Genomic DNA, 16,081 nt, shown 5'->3' with positions numbered 1-16,081 from the left:
AAACAGATGAAAGAATGGCCCAACCCACCCACAAACACATGCATATACATACACGTCCACATACGCACTTACACATACCTGTACATCTCAATGTTTACATATATATATATATATACACACTCAGACATATACATGTACATAATTTATACTGTCTGCCCTCATTCATTCCTGTCGCAACCCCGCCACACATGAAATGACAGCCCTCTCCTCCCGCATGTGCATGAGGTAGCGCTAGGAAAAGACAACAAAGGCCACATTCGTTCACACTCAGTCTCTAGCTGTCATGTATAATGCACCGAAACCACAGCTCCCTTTCCACATCCAGGCCCCCACAAAACTTTCCATGGTTTACCCCAGACACTTCACATGCCCTGGTTCAATCCATCAACAGCACATCAACCCCGGTATACCACATCATTCCAATTCACTCTATTCCATGCATGCCTTTCACCCTCCTGCATGTTCAGGCCCCAGTCACTCAGAATCTTTTTCACTCCGTCTTTCCACCTCCAATTTGGTCTCCCACTTCTCGTTCCTTCCACCTCTGACACATATATCCTCTTTGTCAATGTTTCCTCACTCATTCTCTCCATGTGACCAAACCATTTCAAAACACCCTCTTCTGCTCTCTCAACCACACTCTTTTTATTACCACACATCTCTCTTACCCTTTCATTACTTACTCGATGAAACCACCTCACACCACATATTGTCCTCAAACATCTCATTTCCAGCACATCCACCCTCCTGCGCACAACTCTATAGCTCACACCACGGAACCATATGACATTGTTGGAACCACTATTCCTTCAAACATACCCATTTTTGCTTTCCAAGATAATGTTCTCGACTTCCACACATTTTTCAACGCTCCCAGAACTTTCACCCCTCCCCACCCTATGATTCACTTCCGCTTCCATGGTTCCATCCGCTGCCAAATCCACTCCCAGATATCTAAAACACTTCACTTCTTCCAGTTTTTCTCCATTCAAACTTACCTCTCAGTTAACTTGTCCCTCAACTCTACTGTACCTAATAACCTTGCTCTTATTCACATTTACTCTCAGCTTTCTTCTTTCACACACTTTACCAAAATCAGTCACCAACTTCTGCAGTTTCTCACCCGAATCAGCCACCAGCTCTGTATCAACAGCGAACAACTCACTTCCCAAGCTCTTTCATCCACAACAGACTGCATACTTGCCCCTCTTTCCAAAACTCTTGCATTCACCTCCCTAACAACCCCATCCATAAACAAATTAAACAACCATGCAGACATCACACACCCCTGCCGCAAACCAACATTCACTGAGAACCAATCACTTTCCTCTCTTCCTACACATACACATGTACACATGCCTTACATCCTTGATAAAACTTTTCACTGCTTCTAACAACTTGCCTTCCACACCATATATTCTTAATACCATCCACAGAGCATCTCTATCATATGCCTTCTCCAGATTCATAAATGCTACATACAAATCCATTTGCTTTTCTAAGTATTTCTCACATACATTCTTCAAAGCAAACACCTGATCCGTACATCCCATGTATCTAAAACACCATACTTCCTTCAAGTTTTCTCCATTTAGACTTGCACCCCGTTAACCATCTTTCTGCTTTGCTAAACCTGATCTTGCTTTTATTCATATTTACTCTAATGTTCTTTCTTTCACACACTTTCCCAATTCAGACACTAAACTCTGCAGTATCTCATTCAAATCTGCCAGTTAAGAATGAATATTATCTTGTTCTCATAGGGGTAAGACAGTGATTGCTTGCTTGTTCATCATTGTTTGATAACACGATCATGATTTTCATGTCATCCATAAAATTATTAGTATTCTCTCGTTTTTTTCATACCATAACAGGCAAAAATAGGAACAGACAGCTGATTCTTATAGAAAAGCTTCTTGCTTTGCTCCTTCGTAGATCCTTTTTTTGGGAAGTGATAGAACAGGAGGGAAGGAGTTCCAACCCCCAACATCTTTCCCGCTAAGTTTTATCTTGTTATAGTTAAATTTTGGAGGAGGCAACTTAGAGCAAGAATTGTAGTTTTAAATGCAGATCAATCTGTATAAGGCAGGTTTTGGATAAAGAGTGGCCATTAATATGAGTAATTGATATACCATTATGTAGTTCCAAAGTAAGAAATAGTTAAAGTCAAAATCTCAGTTTTAGGTAGGATATTTATTTGCAAATTAGATTATTCTTATTTTTTTCAGATTTATTGTGGATCGACGCATCTTTGTAGTGGGCTTTGGAATGTATGGCTCAATCCATGGTCCTTCTGAGTATGAAGTGACAATTCAAATCATCCACACTGCAACAGGGAAGGTATCATAACGTTTCATTTATTACAGATAATGGAATTAGTCTGTATAGGATGGTTGGCAAGGTATATGGTGGGATAATGGCTGTGTTAAAATGATTAGTGAATCTCTTGTTGATGAAGAACAAGATTGGGATAGGAAGGAAGAAGATTATTTGGACTTAATTTTTATGCTTAAACAGGTAGTAAAGTTTGAGAGAGAAAAAAATGTATGCAGCATTAGAAAAGGTATATGATAAAGTGAATAGGAAAGTGTTGTTACTGGACTCCACCAGCTTGAGTGGAAAGTCTCCTTTGGCAAGGCTGTCTCATTGGGAATGTAGTTTCATCAAAGAACTCACACCAAAGGAGTCTCCATTTTCTTGGTGCTGATTGTAGTGCATCATTGGACTGCAGGAGAAAGGCTGTGGGTAACATCAGGACTCTTTCATAAAAGTTGGCCCAGGGATAACTGTAAATTAGTAGATAAATAGGAGAGTTCTGTTGGAAGTTTTAACTATGTGGTGTGCATTAAAGACATGTGAATGCTGTCAAGAGCTTTATAATGAAGGTTGTGCATGTATGAGGGTGGGTTATGGTATTAATGAGTGGTTTGAAATAGATAGAGTGCATTAGTTTTGTTATGTCACCTTCGTCATTTGATATTTTACAGATGAGACTTTGGTTGGATGATTGGTGCAACATGAAACCATGGAGAAACTGAAAGAAGTTGCAGCATTTGTTGTGTGCAAATTCCATTCTGTTGTTACCTAAACCAAAGGAAGAGCTAGATGATAACATAGACCTTTTTTATACAAGCTGGGGGAAGATATTGAAGGTGAACATAAATGAAGTTAAGGGTTAAGGGATCATATAGTAATGATTTTGTATAGTGAAGAATGGAGAGTTGAAAAAAGTTTTAGATATTAAGGCATAAAGTTTATTAAGAATGGCAGTAGGAAGTTGAAAGGACAGTCAAGTCATGCAGCAGAAGAATTGAAGACAAACAGAAAGCTCTGGTGAATTGGGAGTACAGTCACATCATTGAGCTCTTCGCTCCAAAGGAGTCCACATTTCTCTGCTACTAAAGAAGCCTCATGGACTGGAATTGTACCCAGACGTTTACAGATGCCAGTGTCATGGGAGAAATAAAGAATAATGATGATTGTTTAAACCTACAGGGGAACCTGTACAAACTCTTAAGTTGGTGAGATAAATGGATGAGGAGATTCAGTCCAATTAAGTGCAAGGTAATGAAGATGGGAAATAAATTATGGGAATTGTGAAAAAGCAAACTGTGTATTAGCAATATTAGCAAATTCAGATATATGGCAAGGACATGTTTGTCAATATATACACAAATGGGTTATGCTTCACAAAACTGTTCACTGCACCTAAAGAACCACGAAGATCTGATTAAGAGGGTACATAGACCAAATAAGAGGTACATTGATTAAAACAGCTGAGCTACAGTGAGAGCAGGAGCTAGCATTAAGAACAAAGGACTGAGCCTTAGAGGGAAAATCCTCACTTGGTCCCCTTCTCTTTTGCTTCTTTTGGAAGAAGGAGTTAAGCAGGGAGAACTCATCCTCCTTGAAGGCTCAGATTGGGGTGGCTGAATGTGTGTGGATGTAACCAAAATGAGAAGAAAGGAGAGATAGGTAGTATGTTTAAGGAAAGAAACCTGGATAATCTGGCTGAGTGAAACGAAGCTCAAGGATGAATGGAAAGAATGGTTTGGAAACATTTTAGGAGTAAAGTCAGCAGTTGGTGAGAGGACAAGATCTAAAAAAGGAGTAGCACTCCTGAAGCAGGAGTTGTGGAAGTGTGTGATAAAGTGCAAAGAAGTAAATTCTAGATTGATGTGGGGAAAACTGAAAGTGGATGGAGAGAGATGAGTGATTATTGGTGCTTATGCACCTGGTCATGAGAAGAAAGATCATGAGAGGCAAGTGTTTTGGGAGCAGCTGAGTGATTGTGTCAGCAGTTTTGGTGCATGAGACCTAGTGATGAGTGATTTAGAAGCAAAGGTGAGTAATGTGGCAGTTGAGGGTATAATTGGTGTACATGGGGTACTCAGTGTTGTCAGTGGAAATGATGAAGAGCATGTGGATTTGTGTGCTGAAAAAAGATTGGTGATTGGGAATACCTGGTTTAAAATGAGAGATATACACAAGTATATGAAAGTGCATTATTAGATTACGTGTTAATTGATAGGCGTGTAAAAGAGAGACTTTTGGATGTTAATGTGCTGAGAGGGGCAGCTGATGGGATGTCTGACAACTGTCTTGTGGAGGTGAAGGTGAAGATTTGTAGAGGTTTTCAAAACAGAAGAGAGAATGCTGGGGAGAAGAGAGTGGTGAGAGTAAGTGAGCTTGGAAAGGAGACTTGTGTGAGGTAGTATTAGGAGAGATTGAGTGTAAAATGGCAAAATGTGAGAGCAAATGATGTGAGGGGAGTGGGTGAGGAATGGGATGTATTTAGGGAAGCATTGATGGCATGTGCAAGAGATGCATGTGGCATGAGAAAGGTGGGAGGTGAGCAAATTAGAAAGGGTAGTGAGTGGTGGGATGAAGAAGTAAAGTTGTTAGTTAAAGAGAAAAAAGAGATGTTTGGATGATACTTTCGAGGAAGGAGTGCCAGTGACTGGGAGATGCATGAGAGAAAGCAGCAGGAGGTCTAGAGGAAGGTTCAAGGGTTGAAAAAGAGGACAAATGAGAGTTGGGTTGAGGGAGTATCATTAAACTTTAAAGTGAATAAAAAGATGTTTTGGAAGGAGTTAAATAACAAGACAAGAGAACAGATGGGAACATCAGTAGATGGGGCAAGGGGGGAAGTGATAACAGGTACTGATGAAGTGAGGAGATGGAATGAGTGTTTTGAAGATTTATGAAATGTTTTTGATGATAGTGTGGCAGATGTAGGGTGTCTTGGTTGGGGCGGTTTGCAAAGTGAGAGTTAGGGATAGTGGTTTGGTGAAGAGACAAGAGGTGGTGAAGCCTTGTGAAAGATGAAATCTGGCAAGGTGGTGGGTTTGAATGGTATTGCAGTTGAATTTATGAAGAAAGGGGATGACTGTGTTGTTGATTGGTTGGTAAGGATACTCGCTGTATGTATGGATCATAATTAAGTACAAAGGCAGTGGGGATAAAGGTGAGTGTTCAAACTACAGAGGCATAAGTTTGTTGAGTATTCCTGGAAAATTCTATGGGAGGGTAGTGATTGAGAGGATGAAGGCATGTACAGAGCATCAGATTGGGGAGGAGCAGTGTGGCTTTAGAAGTGGTAGAGGATGTGTGGATCAGATGTTTACTTTGAAGAATATAAGTGAGAAATACTTAGAAAAACAGATGGATTTGTATGTATTATTAATGAATCTGGAGAAGGCATATGTAAGGGCTGATCGAGATACTTTGTGGAAGGTCTTAAGAATATGTGGTATAGGAGGTAAGTTGCTAGAAGCAGTGAGAATTTTTTATCAAGGGTTTAAGGCATGTGTACGAGTAGTAAGAGAGGAGAGTGATTGGTTCCCAGTGAAGGTCGGTCTGTGGTAGGGGTGTGTGATGCCCCAATGGTTGTTTAATTTGTTTGTGGATGGGGTAGTTAGGGCAGTAAATGCAAAGGTTTTTGGAGAGAGGAGCAAGGTAGTCTGTTGGAGATGATAAGGCCTGGGAAGCAAGTCAATTTTTGTTTGCTGATGATACAGCAAGGGTGGCTCATTCAAGGGAGAAACTACAGAAGTTGGTGGGTGAATTTGGAAAATTGTGTGGAAGTTAAGAGTAAATATGAATAAGAGCAAGGTTATTAGGTTCAGCAGAGTTGAGGAACAAGTTAGTTGGGATGTAAGTTTGAATGGGGAAAAAATTAGAGGCAGTGAAGTGTTTCAGATATCTGGGAGTGGGCTTGGCAGAAAATGGAAGCATGGAAGCAGAAGCAAGTCATAGGTTGGGGGAAGGGGTGAAGGTTTTGGAAGCAGTGAAGAATGTGTGGCAAGAACGTTATCTTGAAGGGCAAAAATGGTACATTTGAAGAAATAGTGGTTCCAACAATATTTCATGGTTGCAAAGCATGGGCTATAGATAGGGGTATATGGAGGAGAGTGGATGCATTGGATATGAAATGTTTGAGGACAATATGTAGTGTGAGGTGGTTTGATTAAGTAATGAAAGGGTAAGAGAGATGTGTGGTAATAAAAAGAGTGTTGTGGAGAGAGCAGAGAAGGGCGTGTTGAAATGGTTTGGACATATGGAACGAATGAGTGAGGAAAAGTTGACAAAGAGGATATATGTGTCAGAGGTGGAGGAAACAAGAAGCAGACCAAATTGGAGGTGGAAAGATGGAGTGAAAAAAGATATATATTCCTGGTGTTCCTTCTTGCTTAAGGTTACACTGCAGTGAAAAGTCACCTTTTGCATGGCTGTATCAGTGGGAGTACAGTCTCATTAAAGAACTTTTCCCTCCAAAGGAGTCTATATTTCCATTCTGTTGAAGGGAACTTTTCGAAAGGTCCTGGGTAACAACAGGACTCCTTCATAGTTAGTTATTGTTTCTAGGGTAATTATAAATCAATAATACATCTCTCCTTTTCTGTTGTAGAAGGTAACATCAGAAACAGACAACTGATCCTCTAAGGAAAAAATCCACATCTTATTCTTTTAGTCTTAGTTTTAGATAGGGAATATAGGAGAAGGCAGCATTCATCTCCAATTCCTTACCCTTTTAGTTGCCTTCTGTGATAGGCATGAGACCTCTGAATAGTATTCTTTCTCCTATACTCATAAGGATATATAAAAGATATATGTGCAAGAGGTGAAAAAGAGGGCAAATGAGAGTTGGGGTGAGAGAGTACCATTAAATTTTAGGGAGAATAAAAAGATGTTCTGGAAGGAGGTAAATAAAGTGCATAAGACAAGGGAGCAAATGGGAACTTCAGTGAAGGGGGCTAATGGGGAGGTGATAACAAATAGTGGTGATGTGAGAAGGAGATGGAGTGAGTATTTTGAAGGTTTGTTGAATGTGTTTGATGATAGAGTGGCAGATATAGGGTGTTTTGGTCGAGGTGGTGTGCAGAGTGAGAGGGTTAGGGAAAATGATTTGGTAAACGGAGAAGAGGTAGTAAAAGCTTTGCAAAAGATGAAAGCCGGCAAGGCAGCAGGTTTGGATGGTATTGCAGTGGAATTTATTAAAAAGAGGGGGTGACTGTATTGTTGAGTGGTTGGTAAGGTTATTTAATGTATGTATGATTCATGGTTAGGTGCCTAAGGATTGGCGGAATGCGTGCATAGTGCCATTGTACAAAGGCAAAGGGGATAAGAGTGAATGCTCAAATTACAGAGGTATAAGTTTGTTGAGTATTCCTGGTAAATTATATGGGAGGGTATTGATTGAGAGGGTGAAGGCATGTACAGAGCATCAGATTGGGGAAGAGCAGTGTGGTTTCAGAAGTGGTAGAGGATGTGTGGATCAGGTGTTTGCTTTGAAGAATGTATGTGAGAAATACTTAGAAAAGCAAATGGATTTGTATGTAACATTTATGGATCTGGAGAAGGCATATGATAGAGTTGATAGAGATGCTCTTTGGAAGGTACCAAGAATATATGGTGTGGGAGGCAAGTTGTTAGAAGCAGTGAAAAGTTTTTATCGAGGATGTAAGGCATGTGTACGTGTAGGAAGAGAGGAAAGTGATTGGTTCTCAGTGAATGTAGGTTTGCAGCAGGGATGTGTGATGTTTCCATGGTTGTTTAATTTGTTTATGGATGGGGTTGTTAGGGAGGTGAATACAAGAGTTTTGGAAAGAGGGGCAAGTATGAAGTCTGTTGGGGATGAGAGAGCTTGGGAAGTGAGTCAGTTGTTGTTCACTGATGATACAGCACTGGTGGCTGATTCATGTGAGAAACTGCAGAAGCTGGTGACTGAGTTTGGTAAAGTGTGTGAAAGAAGAAAGTTAAGAGTAAATGTGAATAAGAGCAGGGTTGTTAGGTGCAGTAGGGTTGAGGGTCAAGTCAATTGGGAGGTAAGTTTGAATGGAGAAAAACTGGAGGAAGTAAAGTGTTTTAGATATCTGGGAGTGGATCTGGCAGCAGATGGAACCATGGAAGCGGAAGTGAATCATAGGGTGGGGGAGGGGGCGAAAATCCTGGGAGCCTTGAAGAATGTGTGGAAGTTGAGAACATTATCTCGGAAAGCAAAAAGGGGTATGTTTGAAGGAATAGTGGTTCCAACAATGTTGTATGGTTGCGAGGCGTGGGCTATGGATAGAGTTGTGCGCAGGAGGGTGGATGTGCTGGAAATGAGATGTTTGAGGACAATATGTGGTGTGAGGTGGTTTGATCGAGTAAGTAATGTAAGGGTAAGAGAGATGTGTGGAAATAAAAAGAGCGTGGTTGAGAGAGCAGAAGAGGGTGTTTTGAAATGGGTTGGGCACATGGAGAGAATGAGTGAGGAAAGATTGACCAAGAGGATATATGTGTCGGAGGTGGAGGGAACGAGGAGAAGTGGGAGACCAAATTGGAGGTGGAAAGATGGAGTGAAAAAGATTTTGAGTGATCGGGGCCTGAACATGCAGGAGGGTGAAAGGCGGGCAAGGAATAGAGTGAATTGGATCGATGTGGTATACCGGGGTTGATGTGCTGTCAATGGATTGAATCAGGGCATGCGAAGCGTCTGGGGAAAACCATGGAAAGTTGTGTGGGGCCTGGATGTGGAAAGGGAGCTGTGGTTTCAGGCATTACTGCATGACAGCTAGAGACTGAGTGTGAACGAATGGGGCCTTTGTTGTCTTTTCCTAGGGCTATCTCGCACACATGAGGGGGAGGGGGATTTTATTCCATGTGTGGCAAGCTGGTGATGGGAATGAATAAAGGCAGACAGTGTGAATTGTGTGCATGTGTATATATGTATGTGTCTGTGTGTGTATATATATGTGTACATTGAGATGTATGGGTATGTATATTTGCGTGTGTGGACGTGTATGTAAATACATGTGTATGGGGGTGGGCTGGGCCATTTCTTTCGTCTGTTTCCTTGTGCTACCTCGCAAACACGGGAGACAGCGACAAAGCAAAAAAAAAAAAAAGATGTAAGATTAATTGGTGGTGTATTGGTACATACATATACTGCACTCTCCTAACCTTTAATTGTTATGATCTCTTCCTGTTTTTGTGTTAACTTTACAGCAGTTCACCAGCATTCTTCCATCTATATTTGAAGCTTCTTTATTACACTAGTGCACCCCTCTTTCTGCTTCTACTTACCTCCAGTAAGAAGAGCTTATTATTCTCCCTTGAATTTTTATTAATTGCAAATTCTGTTGCTCAAGGAGATTTCTGTGAAAGGAATGTATCATAATGATAGCTTTGACAACGAATTACCTTAGAATGATTTGAGCATGTGTTACTGCAACAGATGCATGGATTTCCAGACAGATGTGCTCGTGTGATGCAAGTTTCTGAATGCTGTAAGTGCACTTGTAACCTAATAGATTGTGCAGTGATCATACAATGGGAAGCGTCCTTTATTTTTTGCAGAAAAGGAAGGCTTTGAACTTTGAAGAAAATGTGATCTTCACCTGCTTGTAAACACTATGTTTGATGTTATATTCATTTTTATTAATATTCCTTACTGTGTTAGTGGATGCATCTTATGTCAGTGTGAAATTAATTTTTAGGTGTGTGCAAGTAACGACACAAGCTTTACATCTGATGGTTCAGTGAACACATTTCGGGTCATGTTCAAGGAACCTGTTGAGGTGCTCCCCAATACTAACTACACTGCTTATGCTACATTAAAGGTGAGGCTGCATGGTTATTCATTGTTAGGATTGTTGCATATTTTGAATATTCTTGAACTTAAATGCCTATCAAGATTTTTGTTGCTTGTAATCAGTCCATGTTTTGAATATATAAAGTTTTGCAGGGTGCACAAACTCTTAAGGAACCCAGGACTTACAAAGGAATTCAAACAGTATCAGACCGCTGGTTACTTAAAAGAATATTTATATAACTGAAATAGATCAAAAACTCATAAATTCATGTGGTAAGAGCAGTAAGAGATACAGACATTTCAAAGAGAAAAACCTGTGTTTTTTATTTAATTAGGAGGCACATACAATGTCAGTCATGGATTTTAAGCAAAATAATTATCAGGTCTTTTCTTAAATGTATCTATGGTACTGTTTACAACTTCACTAATTGGTAAATCAATTCATATATTAACAAGTCTGTTGAAGAAAAAGTATCTTCATTTGAGGCAGAATGCCCTTGAGATCATATCCAATATTGTAGGTGAAGTCAAACAAATTTCTCCTTAAGTAGCTTTCAAGATTAAAATTATTGAGGCCTTAGATAATCTTAAATACCTGTATTAGATCACCTCATTTCCTTCTCTTTTCTTAGAAAAATGGATTTAAATCATTTACTTGGCTTTCACAGGATTTGTTTTTCAGTCTAGGTATCATCTTGTATTATCCCTGGGGATAGGGAAGAATACTTCCGATGTATTCCCTGCATGTTGTAGAAGGCAACTAAAAGGGATGGGGGTAGGGGGCTGGAACTCCTCCTCTCCAGTTTTTACCTTTCCAAAAGAAGGAATAGAGAAAGGGGCAAAGTGAGGATTTTCCCTCTATGCTTGGTCCTCAGTACTTGACACTACCTCGCCAACACTGGAAATGGCATATATGTATGAAAAAATGTACCTGTATGTATATGTATATATGAGTGGATGGGTCTTTCTTCATCTACTTCCTGGCACTACCTTGTTAGTGCAGGAAATGGTGATCAAGTATAAAATATTTTATTTATTTATTATACTTGATTGCTGTTTCCCCCATCAGTGAGTTAGCACCAGGAAACTGACAAAGAATGGGCCACCCACTCATATACACTTTTTTTTTATATTATACTAGATTGCCGCTTCCTGTGCCAGGGAGGCAGCACCAGGAAACAGATGAAGAATGGCCCACCCACACACATACACATATATATATATATACACATAAACACTCATACACACACATATACATATCAACATATATATACACATATACATACACATACATAGACATATACATATATATATATACACATGTGCATATACTTACTTGCCTTCATCCATTCTTGGCACTTCCCTTCCTCACAGGAAACAGCATCACTACCCTCTGCATCAGAGAGGTGGCACCAGGAAAAGACAAAAAAGGCCACATTCATTCACACTCAGTCTCTATCTGTCATGTGTAATGCACCAAAAATGTGGCTCCCTATCCACATCCAGGCCCCACATACCTTCCATGGTTTACCCCAGACATTTCACATGCCCTGGTTCAGTCCATTGACAGCACATCAACCCCAGTATACCACTTCGTTCCAGTTCACTCTATATGTGTGTCTGTATATATATACATATGTGTATGTGTGCAGATGTGCTTTTCTATGTCTGTTTCCAGGTGCTAAAGTGGGGAAAGGTGACCAAGCATGGAAAAAAGAAAATGCAGACTAATGTGCCATTGCTGATAACTCTTGTAGCAGTTGCTTATTTGGGAAACTCTATCATATGCCTATTATGCTTTTTACAATTAATTTCTTAAATGTCTGAATAATGCATTTCCTCCACTTATACTGCCAGCTGTATTATTTTGTCATGTAATCAAGAACTGAAAAATACAGTTACGTGAGGCATCTCTACTTTTCTTAAAATTTGACCCCTAAAAGGAGAGAGGTTTGATGAGAGAAAGCCTGATGTGTATATATTGGGTCCTTAATATTCAGAAGTATGAGAATTGTGCATTGATTAGAAAGTATTGGATTGATGTGATATGTGGGGGTGACATGCTATCAGTGGGCTGAACCAAGGCAGCTGAAACAGTTAAGAAAACCATTGATTGATCTGTGGGACTTGGCTGTAGATAGTAGGCTTAGGTTTTGGTGCATTATTCATGACAGCTAGAGACTGGTTACTTGCAAATGAGGCCATTGTTCCATCTTGATGCTCCTTCACTAAGAAAGGAAAGTCAGTTAGATATAAGAAAAAAATCATTATTACTGTACATAATTTGGTACCATAACTACATTTTAAACAGAAATAGGCCATTTACTACAAGCTTTTTCTGTCTTCTTTTAAGTACACAGGCTTTATGCTGCCAGTCTAAAAACATATTTAGAACATCTTACAAATCTTAACTAACATAAACCATGGAGAGTGGCACTGTACAGAATGATTTTACATACAAAACAATTTTATCTTTGCATTTGTAAGGGAGAACAAACGTAGACAAATGCTTTTCTTTTTTTCTCAGCCATCATTGAAAATTTATGTTTTACTTGATACTCCTTGATATGATTTTTCAAATACCAGTGAACAAACATTTTCAGTTAGTATGTCTTTTCCCAAAGTAATAAAAGGTTTTCTTTAAAACCACAGGAGTCTTTGTTATTATGAAAATAACCATATATCTCTTATTTTTATACTTAAATCCCTTCATATGTTCAGGGCCCTGACTCACACTATGGGACCAAAGGAGTGCGCAAAGTGGCTGTGGAGTGTCCTTCTGGAGATCGTGCAACTTTCCAGTTCACTTATGCTGCTGGTAACAACAATGGCACTTCTGTTGAGGATGGACAGATTCCAGAGATCATCTTCTATACATAAAAATGAATTTTTTTTTTAATAATTTTTTGATATTTTAACTTAGTATGCATTTGTTCTGTAGCTTATGTTGTCCATGTACACAATATAAGCTAAAACAGATTTAAGGTTAAATGTTACTCATTTAACATGACAAATGGAATATACAACAGACAGCTTTACTGTCTGAAAATTACTAGCAAGAATATTAAACTTTTTACTTCATATAGTGAGATATTATCAAATAAATTTGCTCAAATAATATTTCTTAAGATGTAACTTTCATATCGAAAGCTTGCATGGGTGGCATTTGTTTACTGTATGGTGATGATCAAAACAAATAATCAGTTTTACTTAACTATGTTAGGTATTATTGAAAAAACTGTGTTAGGTATTACTGAAAAAAATCTTTGCATGTCACATGAGGATTATCCTCAAAAGTCCTCCGACTGTATTACCAGATTTACTGAACAGATTGGACGATGACTTTGTCTGTACAGTATTATCTAACAGATGGTAAGTTCTAGAATAGAAGTTAATATTTATCTCTCATATGCAGTGATTTCTTTAGTTCTTCTGGTTATAAGACAAAAAATACATTTTGTAATACATACAGAGATTAGATTTTATGACTTGTAATGTTGCTGTTATGTAAGAAAGGTTATTGTGAGTGAGAACCAAAGCATTGTGGTAAACGTTGTTTATGTACATGGCGAGACTGTGGATATAATATTTCAGATAGCTTTATCTACAGATCAGAGGAGATGAAGGGACTGAAGTAAAAAAAAACTCATTACACTGTGTAACAAAATTTTTGTTCCTGGGTAGTAATTGTCATTTCATAATTGTGTATGTGTAGATGTAGAGAAAAAGGATATTATTCCCTTCAAACTTTGCTTTTGAGGGCAGGACAGTGATATTTTGAAATTTACCTATTTCCAACTGGACCATGGGAAAATTTACACATTTTTATTTGCAAAAAAGTCAGAAAAACATCTTGTGAATCAAAATTAACCTATATTTACATTTAAACAAGTGATCATAAAAGATTTAGAAGTATGTAGTTTTTGAGATTTATGAATACTGTAAATCACTTTCAGAATCAGAAGACCCCAGATATAATCTCCAATCTTGTTCTCATTATATGTTCCAAGTTAGTGGTGTTCAAAGTCCAGTATATCCTGGTGGAAGTGCTTGCCTTGCTCCTCTAAATATGCTCCCATGTTCTTGAATTTATCAAGATGAGCATCAAGGATATGGACTTTGAGGGACATCCTGCAGCCCATTTTGCCATAGTTCTTCACCACAGTCTAAACCAGCTCCACAGAATTTTTAGCCTTGTGATTGCCTAGGAAGCCCCAAGCCATTGCGACAACACTGTACCAAGCTGCTTTTTCCTTCCTAGTTAGCTTCTTGGGGAATTCCTTGCACTCCAGGATCTTCCTTATCTGTGGTCTGACGAAGACACTGGCTTTGAGCTTTGCCTCAGACAGCTTTGGGAAGAAGTCTTTGAGGTACTTGAAGGCTGTGACAAATTGTTTCATAAGGCCAAATTTTATGTGCAATGGTGGCATCAGCACCTTCTGAGAGGCCAGTAGTGGCTCCCATATGACTTTGTTCATCCACGCAGAGAATTCAGTCTGCTATAGCCACTCCCACATGTGGTAGTGCACCACAGTGCCCCTGCTGTCCCAAAGGCAAAGTTAGCAGGGAAACTTGCTAAACCTGCCTTAGAGAACCATCAGGAATGTCATCGTTTTGAAGTCTCCGATGACCTCCCAGCTGTACTCATCATACTTCAAGATGTCTAGCAAGGCCTTGACACTGTTGTATTCTTTTTTGAGGTGCACCAAGTGAGCCACAGAAACGGGTACTTGTTCCTGTTACAAAGCAGCATGGCTTTGAGGCTCCTGGATGAGCTGTCATTAAAGAGGCACCACTCATTTGGGTTACAAGTAATTCCAGTTGCCTCGAACATACTGATTACATTGTGGCAGTAACAGCCCATCTTGACAGGTGAAGAAGCTAGGAAAGCCTAGGTGATGCTTCTTCTTATCTGCGATTTGCACACTTTCATTCAACAAGTTTCACTGCTTGAGCCTAGACGTCAAAAGCTCAGCATTGGACTTTCTGCAACCAAGATCTCTGATCAAGTTGCTAATGTCTTTTTGATTGGTGTAGTATGGGTTTCTCCTCAGCCGCAACTCTGAAATTGTAATCTGGATCTACAAAATCTTCCTCCCCCTCTGACTTGTTGGTCTGTTCTGACGATGGCTGATCTCTCTCCGTAGGAGTGGGTACAGGGAGCTCAGGGCTGTATGGCACCGGGGCAGTAGATGATGGAAGGTTTGGTAAGATACATGATAGCAGGTGCAGTCTTGCCAGTTTGATGTTTGGAAGGGTCCACCATGCACAGGTAGCAATTGCTTGTGTGGTCAGTGGGTTCCTGCCAAATTCTTGGGATAGTGAACTTCATGGCTTTTTTTTCCCCTTCGTACCATCTTGCAGTAGAATTATATAAAATTGCGATTATGAAAGAAAAAATTGTTTGTTTATAAATTTCACCCATGACTAATGTGTAGAATTTTCTCTCAACATATTCCATATAATTTTTTTCAAGAACAAAAAATTAAAAAATTTGAATATAAGAATTTTAAATTCTAGAAATTTAAAAAAAAATTTATAACAATATTCTACCATTCAATTGAGCAAGAATTGTCTGTCTTACCTTACAAAGTTTTTGCAGTGCTTGCAGGTAAAATGAGGTGCCCAGAATTTTTCTTGATCCCCAAAAGGCATGCCGAAATATGCCTTGTAGACCTCACACATCTTAGCTGAAACTGCCATGGAGTACTTTTTTGCTCGTTTTGATAAATTGGCTGCAAACATAGCAAAATGGTGTGCTGGATGCTTGGAGCCTCTAGATGCCATCTCAGAAAAATATATGCATATGTATCCATTTAGGGAGCTAGATTGAACTGGTTGGCTTAAGGCCCGTATACTTATACTACTTGAATGAAAACATCAAGCTTTAAAATTTGGTTTAAAAGAAAATAATGGCAATTCAGCTATATAGCCTAGAACTAATAAAGATCAAGGATATTATGCAAAAGGAAGTGTACCTGCTTATAAAAGGAAGAATGTTCTGAA

The 16,081-nt window shown here is 39.2% G+C and overlaps 1 protein-coding gene across 6 annotated transcripts in view; it reads left to right on the top strand.

The window, feature by feature from the left end:
- The window catches only part of LOC139754553 (BTB/POZ domain-containing protein 1-like), a 51,839-nt gene extending 38,245 nt beyond the window's left edge, over nt 1-13,594 (top strand). For all 6 annotated transcript variants that reach the window (XM_071671895.1, XM_071671896.1, XM_071671893.1 and 3 more), the window contains 3 exons: nt 2,229-2,340; nt 9,981-10,103; nt 12,797-13,594. In XM_071671895.1, coding sequence (XP_071527996.1) covers nt 2,229-2,340; nt 9,981-10,103; nt 12,797-12,955 — 394 coding nt within the window. In that variant the 3' untranslated portion in view covers nt 12,956-13,594. The remainder of the gene's footprint in view (nt 1-2,228; nt 2,341-9,980; nt 10,104-12,796) is intronic.
- Nucleotides 13,595-16,081: the final 2,487 nt, after the last annotated feature.

Source organism: Panulirus ornatus, chromosome 17, assembly GCF_036320965.1.
Source record: "Panulirus ornatus isolate Po-2019 chromosome 17, ASM3632096v1, whole genome shotgun sequence".
NCBI lineage: Eukaryota > Metazoa > Arthropoda > Malacostraca > Decapoda > Palinuridae > Panulirus > Panulirus ornatus.
The sequence above is the reverse complement of the archived record's forward strand: the minus strand, read 5'-3'. Positions and strand labels throughout refer to the sequence as shown.